The sequence below is a fragment of the Asparagus officinalis genome, chromosome 6, assembly GCF_001876935.1.
Source record: "Asparagus officinalis chromosome 6, Aspof.V1, whole genome shotgun sequence".
Taxonomy (NCBI): domain Eukaryota; kingdom Viridiplantae; phylum Streptophyta; class Magnoliopsida; order Asparagales; family Asparagaceae; genus Asparagus; species Asparagus officinalis.
This window is the reverse complement of record NC_033799.1, coordinates 6170618-6188601: the sequence shown is the minus strand read 5'-3', so window position 1 is coordinate 6188601 and position 17984 is coordinate 6170618. Positions and strand designations below refer to the sequence as shown.

Below are 17984 nucleotides of genomic sequence, written 5' to 3'. Positions count from 1 at the left end.
ATCTCAATTGCTTGACTGCCTCTTTAACGTGTTCAACTCAATCCCAATGTAAATCTTCTTCTCTTGTTTTTGAATCCTATACCTCATTTTTTTCAGTAGGTATGTATTGATACTCCATGCCTCATTTTTGGTTAAGTTGCTCTGAAGTGCCTCATTTTTGGTACTCCATGCCTCATTTTTGGTTAAGTTGCTCTTTAAAGCCGGTGAGCGGAGTGAAGGCGGGGTTGAAGTGCGTGGGGAGCTTGGTGAAGGTTGGTGAGAAGGGGAATTGGGCTCAGGTTTCGGCGGTTTATGGGGTTGTTCTTGGGTTTGTTACAGATCCGAGGCCCAAGGTAACGCGTGAAGTTTGAATCTTTAAGAGTCTTTTTGTTTGGTGATTGTTGTTCTCTTTGCACATTGTGGTTGGAGGTGGATTTGAACTAGGATACTGTTAATATTATTTAAAAAAAAGGAGATTTTATCAAGTCAAAATTTAGATTTTTCAAATTGGACTCCATACAATTGCATGTGATGTACTAAACATGGACAATCTTGAAAAAAAAAATTCAAGTGATTTTCTCCTATCATCCCAACTGATTACCGTTTTCTGCTGTTCTTTGTCATCGTTGTTCTTCCTCCCATATTGTTCACATAAGGACGGTGTTACCTTCATTTACTTTCTTCCTTCTCTTGTTGATGACACATTTCAGAAAAATTTCTTTTGCCAAAGTGAACCAGTTAGGCCCTTGTAATCTTCCGTTGTAGTGATCATTAAAGTTGCAAATTGATATATTGGTACCGCTATTGTAGTCTTTTTTTTTTAATAAGTAAGAAATGTTCTCGTTATCCATGATATGCTGATAAGTGTTAAACGCGTCGAAAACAGGTGAGGAAACAATCTCATGCATGTCTGTATGATCTCCTACAAAGCTTTCGAGGATCTTCGGCTATAGTGTTTGCGAGTGAAGGGGTTACGAACCTTTTTGAGAGATTCCTTTTGCTTGCTGGTGGATCGGACTCTAGTGCTTTGGATGCAGCTGGAGGACCAAGAGGAGCTATGGAGGTCCTGACAGTCCTGTATATTCTAAATGCAATAAAGGATTGTCTTCCTCTTATGTCAATCAAATATGCAACAAATATCATGAAATATTGCAAGTCACTAGTAAATCTACGTCAACCAATCCTCACAAGGACCGTAATGGAGATTTTGCAGTCTTTTTGCTCCAGTCCAACTGCAGAAGTTGCAGCAGAGGTGTTATTATATCTTTTATGCACACTAGCAATATATGTTGCTGAAAAGAGCTTAGTAGCAGATGAGATGGCATCTACTGCACGGTTGTTGCATATCGGCATGAAAAAAGTGCACAGTCTAAACAGGGAAATATGCATTGTGAAGCTCCCTCTCATATTTAATAGTCTTGGAGGTCTGCTTTGATCCTGTTTTACTGTATTGATTAGTCTCCTGATGTCATGTATTGGTGATGTAAATTTTCATATTGTTCTTTAATCCTCAACAGATGTCTTAACCAGCGAGCATGAGGAAGCTATATTTGCTGCTGCCGAGGCATTTAAAGGTTTGATATCTTCTTGTGTGGATGAAGGCTTGGTGAAGCAGGGGTTCGACCAAATCACACTCAATGCTGGAGGAGGAATAAGAAAGTCCGGTCCAACAATTATTGAAAGAATATGCTCCACTATGGAAGGCCTCCCTGGAGGAGGAATAAGAAAGTCCGGTCCAACAATTATTGAAAGAATATGCTCCACTATGGAAGGCCTCCTTGGTTATAAATATAATGCAGTCTGGGATATGTCATTTCAAGTCCTTTCAGCAGCATTTTATCAACTAGGTACATTTTTTGCTCAGCCTTTCATTTACATGTCACACATCATTGTCTGAAATATACTTGGTAGTTGAAATTGTTCAGCTGGTTTTTTGAGAGCAGAAGAAAGTAAGAATTGGTTTCCAGCCTTATTCTCTATTCTTTTCACAGTTTCTGTTCAAGGCATGGTTTTCTAAATGGCTAAGGATGTTATTTGGTTAATCTGTCTAATTCTACATATATATTTATTAAATATGCCCTTCTACCAGATAGGGATAACTATAATAGTTATTTTCTTGTATGAGTGTGTATATAACTGGCTGTATACCACCTGTATGTAGGGAATTTTTCATCAAGTCTTATGGCTGGGACAGTTAGGAGCCTAGCAAATTTGGAGAGTTTACCAGATGAAGTTCTTCCATTCAGAAAGCGGGTATTTATACATTATGTTAATCATTTTGTTCATTGCCTTAAAAGTTTCTTTCTTGTGGAGTTTTGGCATTTTTACCTTACACCTGTCACCTTTCATGCACTGTTAGTACCAGTGCCAAACTTTTATACTCACACAAAGCATTGCTTTAACCCTTGAAACTCCTTGCAGATGTGAACGTATGCAAATTTCACATTGAAGTATTGATAAGGAAACTGTTGAAAACTTCACTGAATTTATTTTCTCTGGACGTGATATCTGTGCTTTGACATCTTAGTAGTAATTTTCTCTTGTTAATTGCATTGATGTAAAATTTAAATACATCTCGCCTTGATACAGTTTTGAAAGCCAAGGCCCTAGAAATGGTTAATATAAAAACAAGAAACAGGGCTTATGATTTGCTTGTTGAGATTGGCCATGCATGTGGAGATGAAGACCAGGGCGGGAAAAAGGAAAACCTATTTGAGTTTTTTAAAATGGTAACATCAATTATTCAGAGTGCATATTTTTAATTTTGGTACCTCTAGACCCTAGAAAAAAATGGTATTATGCCCCTAGGCCCTAGAAATGGTGTTTTCGACGATGTATGTGCGCGCGCACAAATGCGTGGGTTTGTGGGTTGTGCGCGCGCGCATGTTTATTTGTTTTGTTGTTTGCTTGATGCTTCAGGTTGTGGACACCATTTGGGTGATGTGATTAAAATGTAGTTATTTGCCTTTTGATATTTCTATTCAAACCTAGGTTGCTGGAGGTTTGGCTGGTGAAAAGCCACACATGATCAGTGCGGCTGTCAAAGGGTTAGCTCGGTTGGTTTATGAGTTCTCAGATCTCGTCGGTGCAGCTTATAGCTTGCTTCCATCTTCATTTCTTCTCCTCCAAAGAAAAAATCGAGAAATAATCAAAGTATCTTTCTACTATTTTGAGCACAACAAATTTAAGTCATATGAAAATTTTGATAGTCAGCTGAAGCTTTTGTATATTTGGCTGTATTTGCTTTTTTACTGTACTCGCACAGGCAAATTTGGGATTGATCAAGGTACTAGTAGCAAAATCCAAGTCGGAGGGACTACAAATGCACTTAAGGACAATGGTCGAAGGGTTGTTGAAATGGCAAGATAATACTAAAAATCATTTTAAAGCTAAGGTACTGTATTTTCTGAACTTGTTTTGGCCTCTGTTTCCGTATATGTTGGTAATATTTGGAATGAACTGATTTCATTCCGCTAAACCTGCAGTCAGATATCTGCATCATGATGCACTTATCCTTTGTTGTATACTCACAACAAAGGACTCCTGAATTGTGGCCCAACAATTTCAGGTGATGGTTCTTAAGAAAAGCATATGTTTTGATTGTTGGAATTTTGTTTACATAACTTACTGAAAGCATGTATTCTTTGGACTTTGTAGTATGTAAAAATGTGTTAATAAAAATGCTGGTAAGGTGGTAGACTTATGCATTGTTATTACTACTGTTGTTTTATAGATGTAACTGTTTTATAGATGTAACTTGTTGTGCCTTCTCTTGGACATTAAAACGGTGCTATTCTATTTCTTATGTGCTGTATAGATTTTGTTACATGTTTATAATTTCATTGTCTGCAGAAAATTACCTATAATATATGTGCTATTTCAATGATAGAGTTATCCATTCTTCTCATTCATTTTGGCAGGTCAAAGTACTTCTTGAAATGCTTGTGAGAAAATGCGGTGTAGATGCTGTTAGAACAGTGATGCCTGAGGAGCATATGAAACTCCTTACAAACATAAGAAAGGTAGAAACACTTGTAACTGACTTGTGGCATTTATGTTACTGAGGTTGTTCTAATTATTTTCTAATTTTATCGTTGTTCGATTGATAGATCAAAGAGCGGAAAGAAAGAAAAGCAAAATCTGATGAGGATTCAGAATCAATTCATACTAAAACAAGTATTTCCAGGTAGCGCCTGCATTAACTAGAGACAGATGTGTCCTTCTGTCTGGTTTTGATAGATTAATTGTCTCTCAGTGAAAGTTCTTTGTAATCTTTCTAAGCATGTTTTTATATTAAATTGTTCACATCTTAAATTAAATTAAGAGAAAAACATACAAATTCTTAAAGTTTCCTGCATGATGGTGGTGGATTTCAGTAGAATTCCTGTCTTTTGCTTAAAGAGGATATGCCTTCTCTCCCACACATATCGTCATCCCTATTTGTTCAAAAGAAAATTCAGTGTCGGTTTGTATCTCCTGATCAATACTGTTGTCTCCTGTTATCTTTTCATATATGTTATTAATGTGTATACTTAATATATGATGAACCTTTTAAAAGAAATATGCTAGTATTCAGTTTTTAAGCATCTTACGACATAGGTACTAAAGAATCTGAAATAACCATTGATGCCTCATATATAGATTTGTTCTGTTGATATGTTTTTGGGTGGAAATTGAAGCTTCAGTTTAATACATCGGCTAATATTATGATCACTAGTGTTGTCAATGTGTGAGGCGCAAAGCGGGGCACAAATCATCTCTGAGATATTTCTAAGCATTCTACCACTTAATGTGGATGCTGAAAACATCTCTGATGCTAATGTCTGGCTGCTTCCTATATTGAAGCAATATACTGTTGGTGCCCATCTAAAGTTTTTTTCGCATAATATTTTGGACATGATCAAAGTCCTACAGCAAAAATCGCACAAGGTACTGATGGTTTCAATTGTGTTTGGTTATTTACTGTAAACTCTAATTTACCTTATATAGAAGTTGATGAATATTATATGGCAGCTTGAGGCAGAGGGCCGCACATTTTCAGCTAAGAGTGCAGAAGGCCTTGTTTATCAATTGTGGTCTTTGTTGCCAGCCTTTTGTAACTATCCTGTTGATACTTCCACTAGTTTCAAAGATCTTCAGAAAGTTATATGCCTCACACTTCCTCGGGAGTCTGAGTTGCATGGTATTATGTGTTCCAGCCTTCAGGTATGGTTTAGTATCTGGTGCTATTGGTAGAGTGACATATTGATCTATGATTTATTCAGTTTTTGTTTATTTCTGTGTTCTCTTGGCAACCAGATTCTGATTGACATATTGATCTATGATTTATTCAGTTTTTGTTTATTTCTGTGTTCTCTTGGCAACCAGATTCTGATTGGACAGAACAAGAGCGTACTCGAGGAAGGCTCTATCACGTTGGATGATAAGCTGTCTGATCAAGAAAGGAAGGCAAAGGAACATTACACACAAGCAGTTGCAGAAGAAAATCTGAAAGCTATACGCTCATCATCGTCCAAGATGTTGTCTGTTCTATCTGATACTTTCTTGAACTCTTCGAAAGACAATGGTGGTTGTTTGCAGGTAATTAAGTTTCTTTCCTTGATACATTGTTGGGAATCTAAACCCAGGCTTATTCTTTGAATATATTAATATGTTAATATGCTCATGTATTCTATATTTGCATTTCCTGATTTCTGGAATAGCGTTAGTGGCCTGTTATACCAACATTTTATGTTTTATTGGTTTTGGTCCGTATGTGAACTATCCATTTTGTTCAGGAAACTGTCAATCTTAGGAGCTAAAACTATTTTCTATCCTAGAATCATCACATGTTTCATTTGACTGTGTGTGTGTAGACGCACACACATACATCAGAGATTTCGTCATATGGTAATGATGTGGCTCAATCTCAATCAAGTGAATAAAGGAGGAGAGGGAATTACCCTTGGTTGACATTGGGCGACATCATTGTATACGAGGAAATTACCTGATATGACATATGATACCTATATGCAGTTATTTCAGTCTTATCTATTCTTTAAGCATAGAGGGTTTTTTTTTAAGCATTGTGCATATCTTCAACTAATTTCTTATGGCAACATGGTGAGCACTTTTTATCATGGATTTCAGTCCACCATTCGCGAGTTCGCTTCAATATCAGACAAAATTATAGTGAAGAATTTCTTCAAGAAAGTCATGATTAAACTTCTGCGTGCGACTGAGAAAGCAAGCAAAGGATATAGTGAAGAATTTCTTCAAGAAAGTCATGATTAAACTTCTGCGTGCGACTGAGAAAGCAAGCAAAGGAAAACAGCTTGAAAGTTCTAGTGACACTCATGATTAAACTTCTGCGTGCGACTGAGAAAGCAAGCAAAGGAAAACAGCTTGAAAGTTCTAGTGACACGCAAATTGATGAATCATCAAATGCGGCATCTCTTTTGCATGCAAGGTATGTTGTATTTACTGTTATTTTTAAAAAGGTTAACATTCATATCTCATGATTTTCCTTGTTATATGTCCTTGAACTGAGATTTAGTGTCTGCAATATCTGAAGTTGTCTGGCATTTGCAGGGCCCTCCTTTTGGATTTAGCAGTTTGCCTCCTGCCTGGTGTAGATAAGGAAGAGATAGACTTATTATTTACTGCCATTAGATCTCCGTTGCAGGTGTCTGATGTCTTAATGGATGCTCATCTCTGTCATCCACTCTTCTATTTTTCTGCTATACAACTTGGCATAGTAACCGTTATCAATATCTATCTATTTGCAGGATAAAGAAGGTTCAATGCAGAAAAAAGCATACAAAACACTGGCGACCATACTCAAGGTACCACTTTGTGTTTCTGTTCTGAGTATGAATCCATAGAACCTTGAGAAATTGCCTCCTATTTGTTTCTTTGCACTGTACTGGAGCATTAATTTTAAGTTGTATTCGTGTGAACATGGTCAGGAATCTGATGAATTTCTTTCAAGTAAAGTGGATGAACTAATTCCTTTGCTGTTGGAAGCCACCGATTCATGTCACTTCTCAGCCAAACGCCACAGACTTGACAGTTTATATTACTTGATTGTCTATGTTTCAAAGGTTGGTACAGCCCGTAATGATGTTTTTGGGCACTAACATATATTCGGGTGTGTGAATTTCCGGATCTCTTTAATTTGGAACACTGACAGTTTCATTACATATTTATTTAGAGCTTAATATTTACTGTTCCTCATACAGGACACATCGGAGCAAAGGAAGACGGAGAGCATCATTGCATTTCTTACTGAAATAATCCTTGCATTAAAAGAGGTAAATCATGGATTTCTGTTAAGAACTTTAGGAGGGGGAAAAATACAACGGACACTCTCCTTTGATTGTGGAATAACTAAATGAAATTTCCAGCACTTAGACTCTCTAGGGAACTGAGAATATAATTTGGGTATCTTGTGAGTTAGCTGTTAAAAACCATTCCGTATTACCTAGAGTTTTATTTATTTGTTGTTTTCTTTTACGAGTACATGTCATCATTCAGAACACAATAAATGATTTCAGGCATCCGACAAGGTGCGTATAAACCATTACAATGATATCGAAAGAAAAATAGGTTCCGTTGTTGATCTTCTCTCTATGTACCTTAATCAGTTGGCGTAATATATATAAATAGATACCATTTAGTTGACCTTCTTGGTATAAAATCAAATTGGTTCTCAGATACTTGTCTCATTTCTTAGTCTTGGCTCAATTACTCTCTCCCAGAGTTTCTAGAGTTTCATAGTGCGACTCATAAGTTTGATACTATCATAGTTTGAAAAAGTTTGGTATGTCTCATATAGTTGCCTCTTTCCTTTATACTTGTTGAGAAACATCATTGTCGCCTCCTTCCCTCTTCTGCTACTCTTTCACTCAATCTCACTCTCTTTGCTCTGTTCAGAGTTTTTGACAATGGTCCATAGGAAGCAGGAACGCCCTGTAGGTTGACTTACGGCATTAAAATTAGACTCTTAGGGTTTCTAACTCCTAACTTCCAAAGATTTTGTAATTGAATGTAAGTTGCACAGTTGTCAAAAGGTTTCGTATGAATTACACATTTTTACACATTTTTGTAAATTGATTAGAAATGTTTAATCTATACTACTATATAAAGAGGATTGATGTGTTAAAACTTTTAAATTTTTTTTTTTACCCTCTCAAATTTTAATAAAATTATAACTGTCATTATCTCTAATTAATCTTTCATTAAATAAATATAATCGCTTATTAATTATGCACCTCCTCACCTTCCTAAATAATTATAATTATCAATAATATTATAACTATTAATTATTTAAAATAATAAAATAAACTAATTTATAAAACAAGTATACACAATTATTAGTAGTAACCAATTAAATTATTATAATAATTGTTTTATGAATTGTAATAAATAATTAAGATAATAGATAAAATAGGATGATATATTACAAAGTACTATTAGGAATTATACTATAATTCAATGAGCAATAAAATAAATAGAATAAATTTTGAATCGCATAAGTAGTGTAACGAATTATACTATAATTCAATGAGCAATAAAATAAATAGAATAAATTTTGAATCGCATAAGTAGTGTAACTATTTTAATAATATCACATATATTATGAATTACGGTATTTATTTAGTATTATATTACTAAATAAATCAAAGAAATAATTTAATATTATTTTTAGAGTATTTTCTCAAAGATTATTATATGATACTGAATAATCTATACTTGGTAACAACTTAAAACTAACCCTTTTAAAAAATTATAATATTAATAATAGTACTATTAATTATTGATGATAGTATGATAAAAATTTATAAAATATTTATGGTACTAAATTATTTAAGAGCATAATTAAAAAAACAAATTAGATAAATATTTTATAGTATATAGACAATATAATTATTTAAATAGTATTACTTGAACTAAGAATTATAATATTAAATAAAGCAAATTATAGCAAACTCCTATGAACTTTCAGCATTTTGTAGTAAAGAGACCTTATGAACTTTTGAAATCACACTAAACCCCTAATAACTTTTGTAGAAAGCCTCAAATATCTTTTAGATAAATTAAACCAAACCCCAAATTAACTTTTAAAATGTCTTTTATGTCATTTTTTGGTTCTAATTTATTAGGGTTATCTGCGCAATTCAGAAAATTAGTTTGGGGTCTTCTTTGAAATAGAAAAATCATTAGGGGTTTAGTGTAATTTTGAAAGTTTATATAGGTTGTAAGTTCACAAGGGTTTAGTGCAATTTACCCTATTAAATAATTATAATAAGAAGTAACTGTTACACTATGTTGCAGGTATCAAGTATAACTATTTAGGGAATATATCTAGGGAATATCAGGAAAAAGCTAGCAATATTAATACAGCTTAGTTAATTTTGAGTTAAATTAACTTTCAAGTTGGAGGGTCAATATTTAAGAGAACTTATAGAATTGACAGTTTTATTTAATAACTATTTAGATTTGGGGACTTATTTAAAAAAAGGTTAATACATGGCGATTATTATGAGGAAAACATTCAATTTCAATAACTACACAATAATAATTAATTCATACATTTTTTAAGCAATCATATTATATTTATTAACGCATAAAATTCAAAACTTAAAACATGTACGTTATACTAGTATAACCAAAGGTTGTTTTACCATTATTTTTTTAAGAATCTACAAGTAAATGCCAAACTCATTTTGATTGGCCCCCACAAACCTTGAACAACATCCTAACAACCCCCTCTCTTCCCATTCTCGAACAAACCTAGAACAAAATCCTAAAAATTGGCATCGAACTTAAGGTTCGTTTTTGTGAAAATTACCATTAAATTATTGAAAAGGATATGAAGGGATTTCTTTCCCGTCAGTGGCATTGTAATTATTTGGATGCACATGAATTTCATATACAAAATCAGATCAAATGGCGTTAGTTGAGAGTTATCTGAAAAAATCGAGGATTATCTAAAAAAATGGCTAAATTTAAGGCTGTTCCCATAAAATTTACCATAAAATTATACAATATGGATATTTCACAAAAAATGGCTAAATTTAAGGCTGTTCCCATAAAATTTACCATAAAATTATACAATATGGATATTTCACTTATCTATCTATATCTATACTCCTATAAAAAAGGATTAGGGTGTCAAAACTTTTAATTTATTTTTTTGCTCTCTCAAATTTTGATAAATTCTTACTATGTCATTGTCTCTAATTAATCTTTCATTAAATACACATAACCACTTGTTGATTATGCACCTCCTCACCTTCCTAAATAAATATATTAATCAATAATATTATAATTATTAATTGCTTAAAAATAATAAAATAAAACACTTTATAAAATAAGTATACACAATTATTAGTAGTAATCAGTTAAATTATTATATTAATAATTCATGAATTATAATAAAATAATTAAAAAAATAGTATGATTAGAATAATATATTGTTAAATGATATTAGGAATTATACTATAATTTGATGAGCAATAAAATAATAGAATAAATTTTGGATCGCATAAATAGTGTAATTATTTTAATAATATCATGTGAATTATGAATTACACTATTTCTTTAGTATTATATTACTAAATAAATTAAATAAGTAATTTAATATTATTTTAAGAGTATTTTCTCAAAGATCATCACATGATACTGAAAAATCTATACTTGGTAATGATTGAAAGCTAACATTTTTAAAAAATTATTTAATATTAATAATAGTGTTATTAATTGTTAATGATAATATAATAAAAATTTATAAATTATTTAAGAACATAATTAAAAAATTAAATTAGATAAATATTTTATAGTATATAGACAACATAGTTATTTTAATAGTACTACTTGAACTAAAAATTATAATATTAAATAAGGTGAATTGCAGTAAACCCCCATGAACTTTTAGCATTTTGCAATAAATAGATCCTATGAACTTTTGAAATCACACTAAACCCGTAATAACTTTTGTAGAAAGCCCCCAATATCTTCTAGATAAATTGCAACTTTTGAAATCACACTAAACCCGTAATAACTTTTGTAGAAAGCCCCCAATATCTTCTAGATAAATTGCACTAAACACCCACTAACTTTCAAAATGCTAACTTTTGTAGAAAGCCCCCAATATCTTCTAGATAAATTGCACTAAACACCCACTAACTTTCAAAATGCCGTTTCATGCCATTTTCTGGTTCTAATTTGTAGGCGTTATTTATAAAATGCAAAAAGTTACTAGAGGTCTTCTTTGAATTGAAAAATCACTAGGGTTTTGTGTAATTTTGAAAGTTCATATATGCTGAAAATTCATAAGGGTTTAGTGCAATTTACCCTATTATATTAAATAATTATGACGTGAATTAACTATTATAATATGTTGTAGGTATCAAGTGTAACTATTTAGGAAACATCAGGAAAAGTTAGCAAGATTAATTCAAGTTAGTTAATTTACAGTTAAATTAACAACTTTCAAGGTGGAGGCGCATATTTAAGAGAACTTATAGAATTGACAGTTTTATTTAAGAACAAGTTTAGATTTGGAGGCTTATTTTTATTTAATTTTTTTTTAATATTGGGCGATCATTATAGAAAAACATTCAACTACAATAACTATACAATAATAATTAATTCATATATTTCTTTTTAAGCAATCTTATTATGTAATTTTATTTATTAACACATAGATTTACTATTCAAAATAAAAAATTTAAAACTTAAAACATTTATGTTCACATGCAAAGCACGTGCATTATTACTAGTATAATCTAAACAAGGCTTGGTATTGCACTTACTTGTACTGGGTGTGGGTGAGCAGGGGCGGACCACTTCCTAACTGAAAACTCACCCTCTGAAAAAGAACTCACCTCACTAACAAACTAGCCCCACTTATTAACCCGTAAGACCCCACTTCAATTTCCGAGTTCCAACTTCCACTCCATCCCACCCGACTAAAAAGGGTAAATTTCAGAAAACCCCTCCAAAGTTTTGGCTTTTCTTAGATAGTTCCCATTAACTTTTAAAATGTATGGAGACTCCTTAATGTTCAATGTTTTCTTTAAAAAGCCCATAAAAGCTCACTCGTAAAATATCTCCTTGTGTAATTTTATCATAAGAACCCATGATTGGGGATGTATATTGAGCAAGATGTACTTGATAGTGTTATTTCAGGGGGGGGACATGGTGTTTTTTATGGTGTTATTAATGATATGATTATGTACTTTTTTCAAAATATGAAAACTTGTTGGGGGACAATCATAGATTTTTTTTTTAATTATTTATTTTGTAGTGACACCACTTCTAAGAAATCCTTGATCCGCCACTACGGATGAGCGTCTAATTCTTACTTCCCACTTAACTTTTTGGTCTTTTTATTTGATTTTAACTTATCAGATGAAGACTTCCTTTACGCATATCTTAAATTGTAATAATTTGGGAAGACATCCAGCTGCAGAAAGCACCCCCACCCCCTTATTTTTAGGTTGTGATTTGTTGGGAGCTATTTGAGATCTTAAGTTCGTACTTGTTCTCATGCAAATTATCTTTGCTGCAGCGTGTTCAATATTGTTTGGTGCTCTGGCAGATAGTTTGTTTCTTACCTATCTTTGTTATTATTTATGCTTAATTGCTTATCTGTTGAGCTGTTTCATGCCCGTGCTTGGTATAGCCTTCGGTGATTGATTTAAGGATTAATTACAATTTAATACCTTGAGGTATTGTGTAATTAGATGGGTAACCTTGAATTCTGCATATCTACATGGGTAATGCTGAGATTACAAATTGTAGTTACAAGAGTGACCCTGAAGCCTAGATGACAAGCAACTCCTAGGGTTATCGATGTAACTACAACCAGTAACTCCAGGTTACTCATATAGATATGCAAACTCCAGGTGTAATTACACCATACTTCAAGGTACAAGATTGTAATTAATCCTTTATTTAATTGTTTTATCTCATCTTGCAACATGTTCTTTTTATCTGCTATAATTGTATTATTTGTTCTCATGTATGTAAATATTTCAGCTTTCTACATCCTTAGTAATGCGTTTGAATTTGCTTGCAGGTTAATAGAAAAACAAGAAACAGGGCTTATGATTTGCTTGTTGAGATTGGCCATGCATGTGGAGATGAAGACCAGGGCGGGAAAAAGGAAAACCTATTTGAGTTTTTTAAAATGGTAATATCAATTATTCAGAGTGCATATTTTTAATTTTGGTACCTCTAGACCCTAGAAAAAAAATGGTGTTATGCCCTTAGGCCCTAGAAATGGTGTTTTCGACGATGTATGTGCGTGCACACAAATGCATGGGTTTGCGGGTCGTGTGCGCGCGCACAAATGCGTGGGTTTGTGGGTTGTGTGCGCGCGCATGTTTATTTGCTTTGTTGTTTGCTTGATGCTTCAGGTTGTGGACACATTTGGGTGATGTGATTAAATTGTAGTTATTTGCCTTTTGATCTTTCTATTCAAACCTAGGTTGCTGGAGGTTTGGCTGGTGAAAAGCCACACATGATCAGTGCAGCTGTCAAAGGGTTAGCTCGGTTGGTTTATGAGTTCTCAGATCTCGTTGGTGCAGCTTATAGCTTGCTTCCATCTTCATTTCTTCTCCTCCAAAGGAAAAATCGAGAAATAATCAAAGTATCTTTCTACTATTTTGAGCGCAACAAATTTAAGTCATGAAAATTTTGATAGTCAGCTGAAGCTTTTGTATATTTGGCTGTATTTGCTTTTTTTACTGTACTTGCACAGGCAAATTTGGGATTGATCAAGGTACTAGTAGCAAAATCCAAGTCGGAGGGACTGCAAATGCATTTAAGGACAATGGTCGAAGGGTTGTTGAAATGGCAAGATAATACTAAAAATCACTTTAAAGCTAAGGTACTGTATTTTCTGAACTTGTTTTGGCCTCTGTTTCCATATATGTTGGTAATATTTGGAATGAACTGATTTCATTCCGCTAAACCTGCAGTCAGATATCTGCATCATGATGCACTTATCCTTTGTTGTGTATTCACAACAAAGGACTCCTGAATTGTGGCCCAACAATTTCAGGTGATGGTTCTTAAGAAAAACATATGTTTTGATTGTTGGAATTTTGTTTACATAACTTACTGAAAGCATGTATTCTTTGGACTTTGTAGTATGTAAAAATGTGTTAATAAAAATGCTGGTAAGGTGGTAGGCTTATGCATTGTTATTTCTACTGTTGTTTTATAGATGTAACTTGTTGTGCCTTCTCTTGGACATTAAAACGGCGCTACTCTATTTCTTTTGTGCTGCATAGATTTTGTTACATGTTTATAATTTCATTGTCTGCAGAAAATTACCTATAATAGATGTGCTATTTCAATGATAGAGTTATACACTCTTCTCATTTATTTTGGCAGGTCAAATTACTTCTTGAAATGCTTGTGAGAAAATGCGGTGTAGATGCTGTTAGAGCAGTGATGCCTGAGGAGCATATGAAACTCCTTACAAACATAAGAAAGGTAGAAAAACTTGTAACTGACTTGTGGCATTTATGTTACCGAGTTGGTTCTAATTATTTTCTAATTTTATCGTTCGATTGATAGATCAAAGAGCGGAAAGAAAGAAAAGCAAAATCTGATGAGGATTCAGAATCAATTCATACTAAAACAAGTATTTCCAGGTAGCGCCTGCATTAACTAGAGACAGATGTGTCCTTGTGTTTGGTTTTGATAGATTAATTGTCTCTCAGTGAAAGTGCAATTATATTCTTTGTAATCTTTCTAAGCATGTTTTATATTGAATTGTTCACATTTTAAATTAAATTAAGATATAAACATACAAATTCTTAAAGTTTCCTGCATGATGGTAGTGGATTTCAGTAGAATTCCTGTCTTTTGCTGAAAGAGGATATGCCTTCTCTCCCGCACATATCGTCATCCCTTTTTGTTCAAAAGAAAAATCAGTGTCGGTTTGTATCTCCTGATCAATACTGTTGTCTCCTGTTATCTTTTCAATTATGTTATTAATGTGTATACTTAATATATGATGAACCTTTTAAAAGAAATCTGCTAGTATTCAGTTTTTTAGCATCTTACGACATAGGTACTAAAGAATCTGAGATAACCATTGATGCCTCATGTATAGATTTTTTCTGCTGATATGTTTTTGGGTGGAAATTGAAGCTTCAGTTTAATGCATCGGCTAATATTATGATCACTAGTGTTGTCAATGTGCGAGGCGCAATGCGGGGCACAAAGCATCTTTACGCACACATGCGCAAGGCGCAACGCAATGCGTGCGCCTGAGTGATGCGAGGTGCACACCGCACACATAAATTTTTAAGATATATAATCAATCATGAAAGAACATGTTTAGGAATTCACATAAAAAATATGTCAGAATAAATAATATCTTACTATAATATCTTAATATAAGGTCTCAATTTCTAATGCTAACACCCAACATACTAGCAAAATTCATAAATTCTCAAATCAAATATCAAATCAAGAACTAATATCCAAGCAAAGGATTACTTATGGTTCTCAATTGAAGACCACTAAAAAGGCCTGATGGCTTTATTTTGCTTTTTGGGATATGGATTATCGAGTATAAAGGCTCGATTGATATGTTAACAAACAAAACTATATGAGGGTATGTACTACATGCACCTTGCGCAAAATCAGGATTATTGCGAGGTGCAAAAGGCGCCGCTGCATCAGATACAGGACGCTTCGCCACCGCTCCGCATTCCAAGGCACATGAGGCGCAGTGAGGCGCGTGCTTTTGAAAACATTGATGATCACTACAGTTGGGTATATTTGTAGAGGATGTTCAACTTGATGACTGATGGGTTCCCCAGTTTTCTACTTATATTATTGTATATTTGTGGTTCTTCAGTCCTGACATGAATTATGAGTCTGTTCCTACATTGTAAATAAATAACCAAATTAGAAAATTTGGTAGCACAATCAAATTTGGTTGGAAAGGTTAATGAGGCCAGTCATTAGTTGCTTTATTTGACACCATTAAAGGTGATCGTTTTATTTAAAATCTTGTATGTGAAAAGTTTTTTATTTTATTTTCTCTGATCAGTGCTATTACTTCTCATAGCTTGATTTCAGGGCTTCCTGGGATAGTTTTGCTAACACGGGAGTATTATCCATGTTTCAGGCAAAGCAGATGGAATCACACTCGCATTTTTTCAGATTTAGGAGATGACGGCATGGATGATGATAGTGATGCTGAAAATGCAGGAGCAAAGACAGTGGTTGAGCGCCATACCAAAGCTGCCTCAAGAGCTTCCTTGAGGTATTGGCATAGACAAATTACGTATATAGAGATATATAGATGTCATCAACACACAGTACACAAGCACATGTACATATGTTCATACCAAAGCTGCTTCAAGAGCTTCCTTGAGGTATTGGCATAGACAAATTACATATGCACAGATATATAGATGTCATCAACACACAATACACAAGCACATGTACATTCTTTCATGCACATATGCAGACACATGCTCAAACATGCATATGTAAATGCGTACGTACATATTTTACACAACTACGTACTAAATATTTTTTTTCCTTGTCAATTTTGTTTTCTGTATCAACTCCTGTTTTGATGGTTATGGGCACAGATCTGTGGCTTTGTGAGTATCTGGCCAGTGTTTAGCTGTCAAATGCTGGTACCGTAGATCCTATTCAGACTTGTTTGCCTGAATTTTGACAAAAACGAAGGCCGACTGTTATTAACCTAAATTTCGCATATTGTCATCATCCTGCTAAAAATAAAACAAAACAAAAAACGAAAAAGCCACACATTTTACAATCTCATTCTAATTTTACTTTTTAGTTGGCAGACATCACATGGAATCAACATCTTGTATACTTCTTGACTGAAGTTGTTTTCAATATTTCTTTACAAGCACCCAAACATTGCCAATCTTAAATTAGAAAGTTGAGGAAGTCACAAAAATAACTAAAGTATATGCCTTGATTATCATTCTGTGCAATATGGTTTTTATAGGTCAATCTGGAAGCTTCAGGCAGCTAAGAGCCTGCCCGAAGACCTGCTCGATCAAATGGAAGATGACCCTCTCGACTTGCTAGATCGACACAGAACAAGATCAGCACTTCAATCCTCAACCCGAGTCAAAAGAAAAACAGAATGTCAGGATGAGCCCGAGCTTGACCCTGATGGTCGCCTAGTTGTAAAAGAAGACGGCAGTTATCTAAGAAAACCAAAGAGTCACCAAGATCATGACCAAGACACAAGAAGCCAAACTGGAAGTCGTTATTCTGTAAAATCTTCAGCCAAAGCTCAGAAGAAGCGCCAAAAGACATCAGAATCTGGATGGGCTTATACTGGCAACGAGTATACTAATAAAAAGTCGAGTGGTGATGTTAAGAAGAAGGATAAGCTTGATCCTTATGCGTATTGGCCTTTGGATAGGAAGTTGTTGAATCGAAGAGCAGAGCGAAAGGCTTCTGCTCGTAAAGGAATGGCGAGTGTGATGAAGTTTACGAAGAAGTTTGAAGGGAAGAGTGCCTCTGCTGCTCTCTCTGCTAAAGGAGTGAACCTAAAGAAGAAAAAGAGAGGAAACAAGTAGTTGAGATGGGCATTAATTTGTTGTACATCAGTTCTTTCTGTGATGCAGGAAATTTGGTGATTTGACAATGTGTAGCGTGTAACTTGAGTTTTCGGACACTGAGTTTTTTGGGCTTTGCATGTTTTTCAGAGAAATTTCCTACAATATTTTTGTAGCTGTGGTCTTCAAGAGGCTTCACATATTTATCATACTTTTGCCATGCATCATCTTACTGGGTGCTGAGAGTGGCTAGAGAGATCTTTGTATGAGAAGAGATTTGAAATATAGATTATTTCTACTATGAATCGCATTTTGTCTGCCAACATGGTAGTTATATGCATGTCTGATATGTTAAGCATCTTGTCGGATGTATATGTATAGTTATACTTGTTGACTGATAATAATTTATACGGGGAATTAAAAGAAGAGCGTAAGCTTTTC

At 33.9% G+C, this 17984-nt stretch overlaps 1 protein-coding gene across 1 annotated transcript; it reads left to right on the top strand.

Annotated features, from left to right (window-relative positions):
- LOC109845671 (RRP12-like protein) lies at nucleotides 153-17877 on the top strand. Its single transcript, XM_020414941.1, has 26 exons — nucleotides 153-332; nucleotides 866-1403; nucleotides 1497-1643; nucleotides 1698-1826; nucleotides 2141-2232; nucleotides 2971-3132; nucleotides 3245-3373; nucleotides 3900-4001; nucleotides 4089-4168; nucleotides 4235-4239; nucleotides 4697-4908; nucleotides 4993-5184; nucleotides 5347-5559; nucleotides 6109-6214; nucleotides 6355-6427; nucleotides 6550-6643; nucleotides 6747-6803; nucleotides 6927-7061; nucleotides 7200-7271; nucleotides 13046-13159; nucleotides 13457-13618; nucleotides 13730-13858; nucleotides 14368-14469; nucleotides 14554-14630; nucleotides 16121-16258; nucleotides 16982-17877. The coding sequence occupies exons 1-26, from the start codon at nucleotides 168-170 to the stop codon at nucleotides 17562-17564; spliced, it is 4008 nt and encodes a 1335-aa protein (XP_020270530.1). The 5' UTR covers nucleotides 153-167; the 3' UTR covers nucleotides 17565-17877.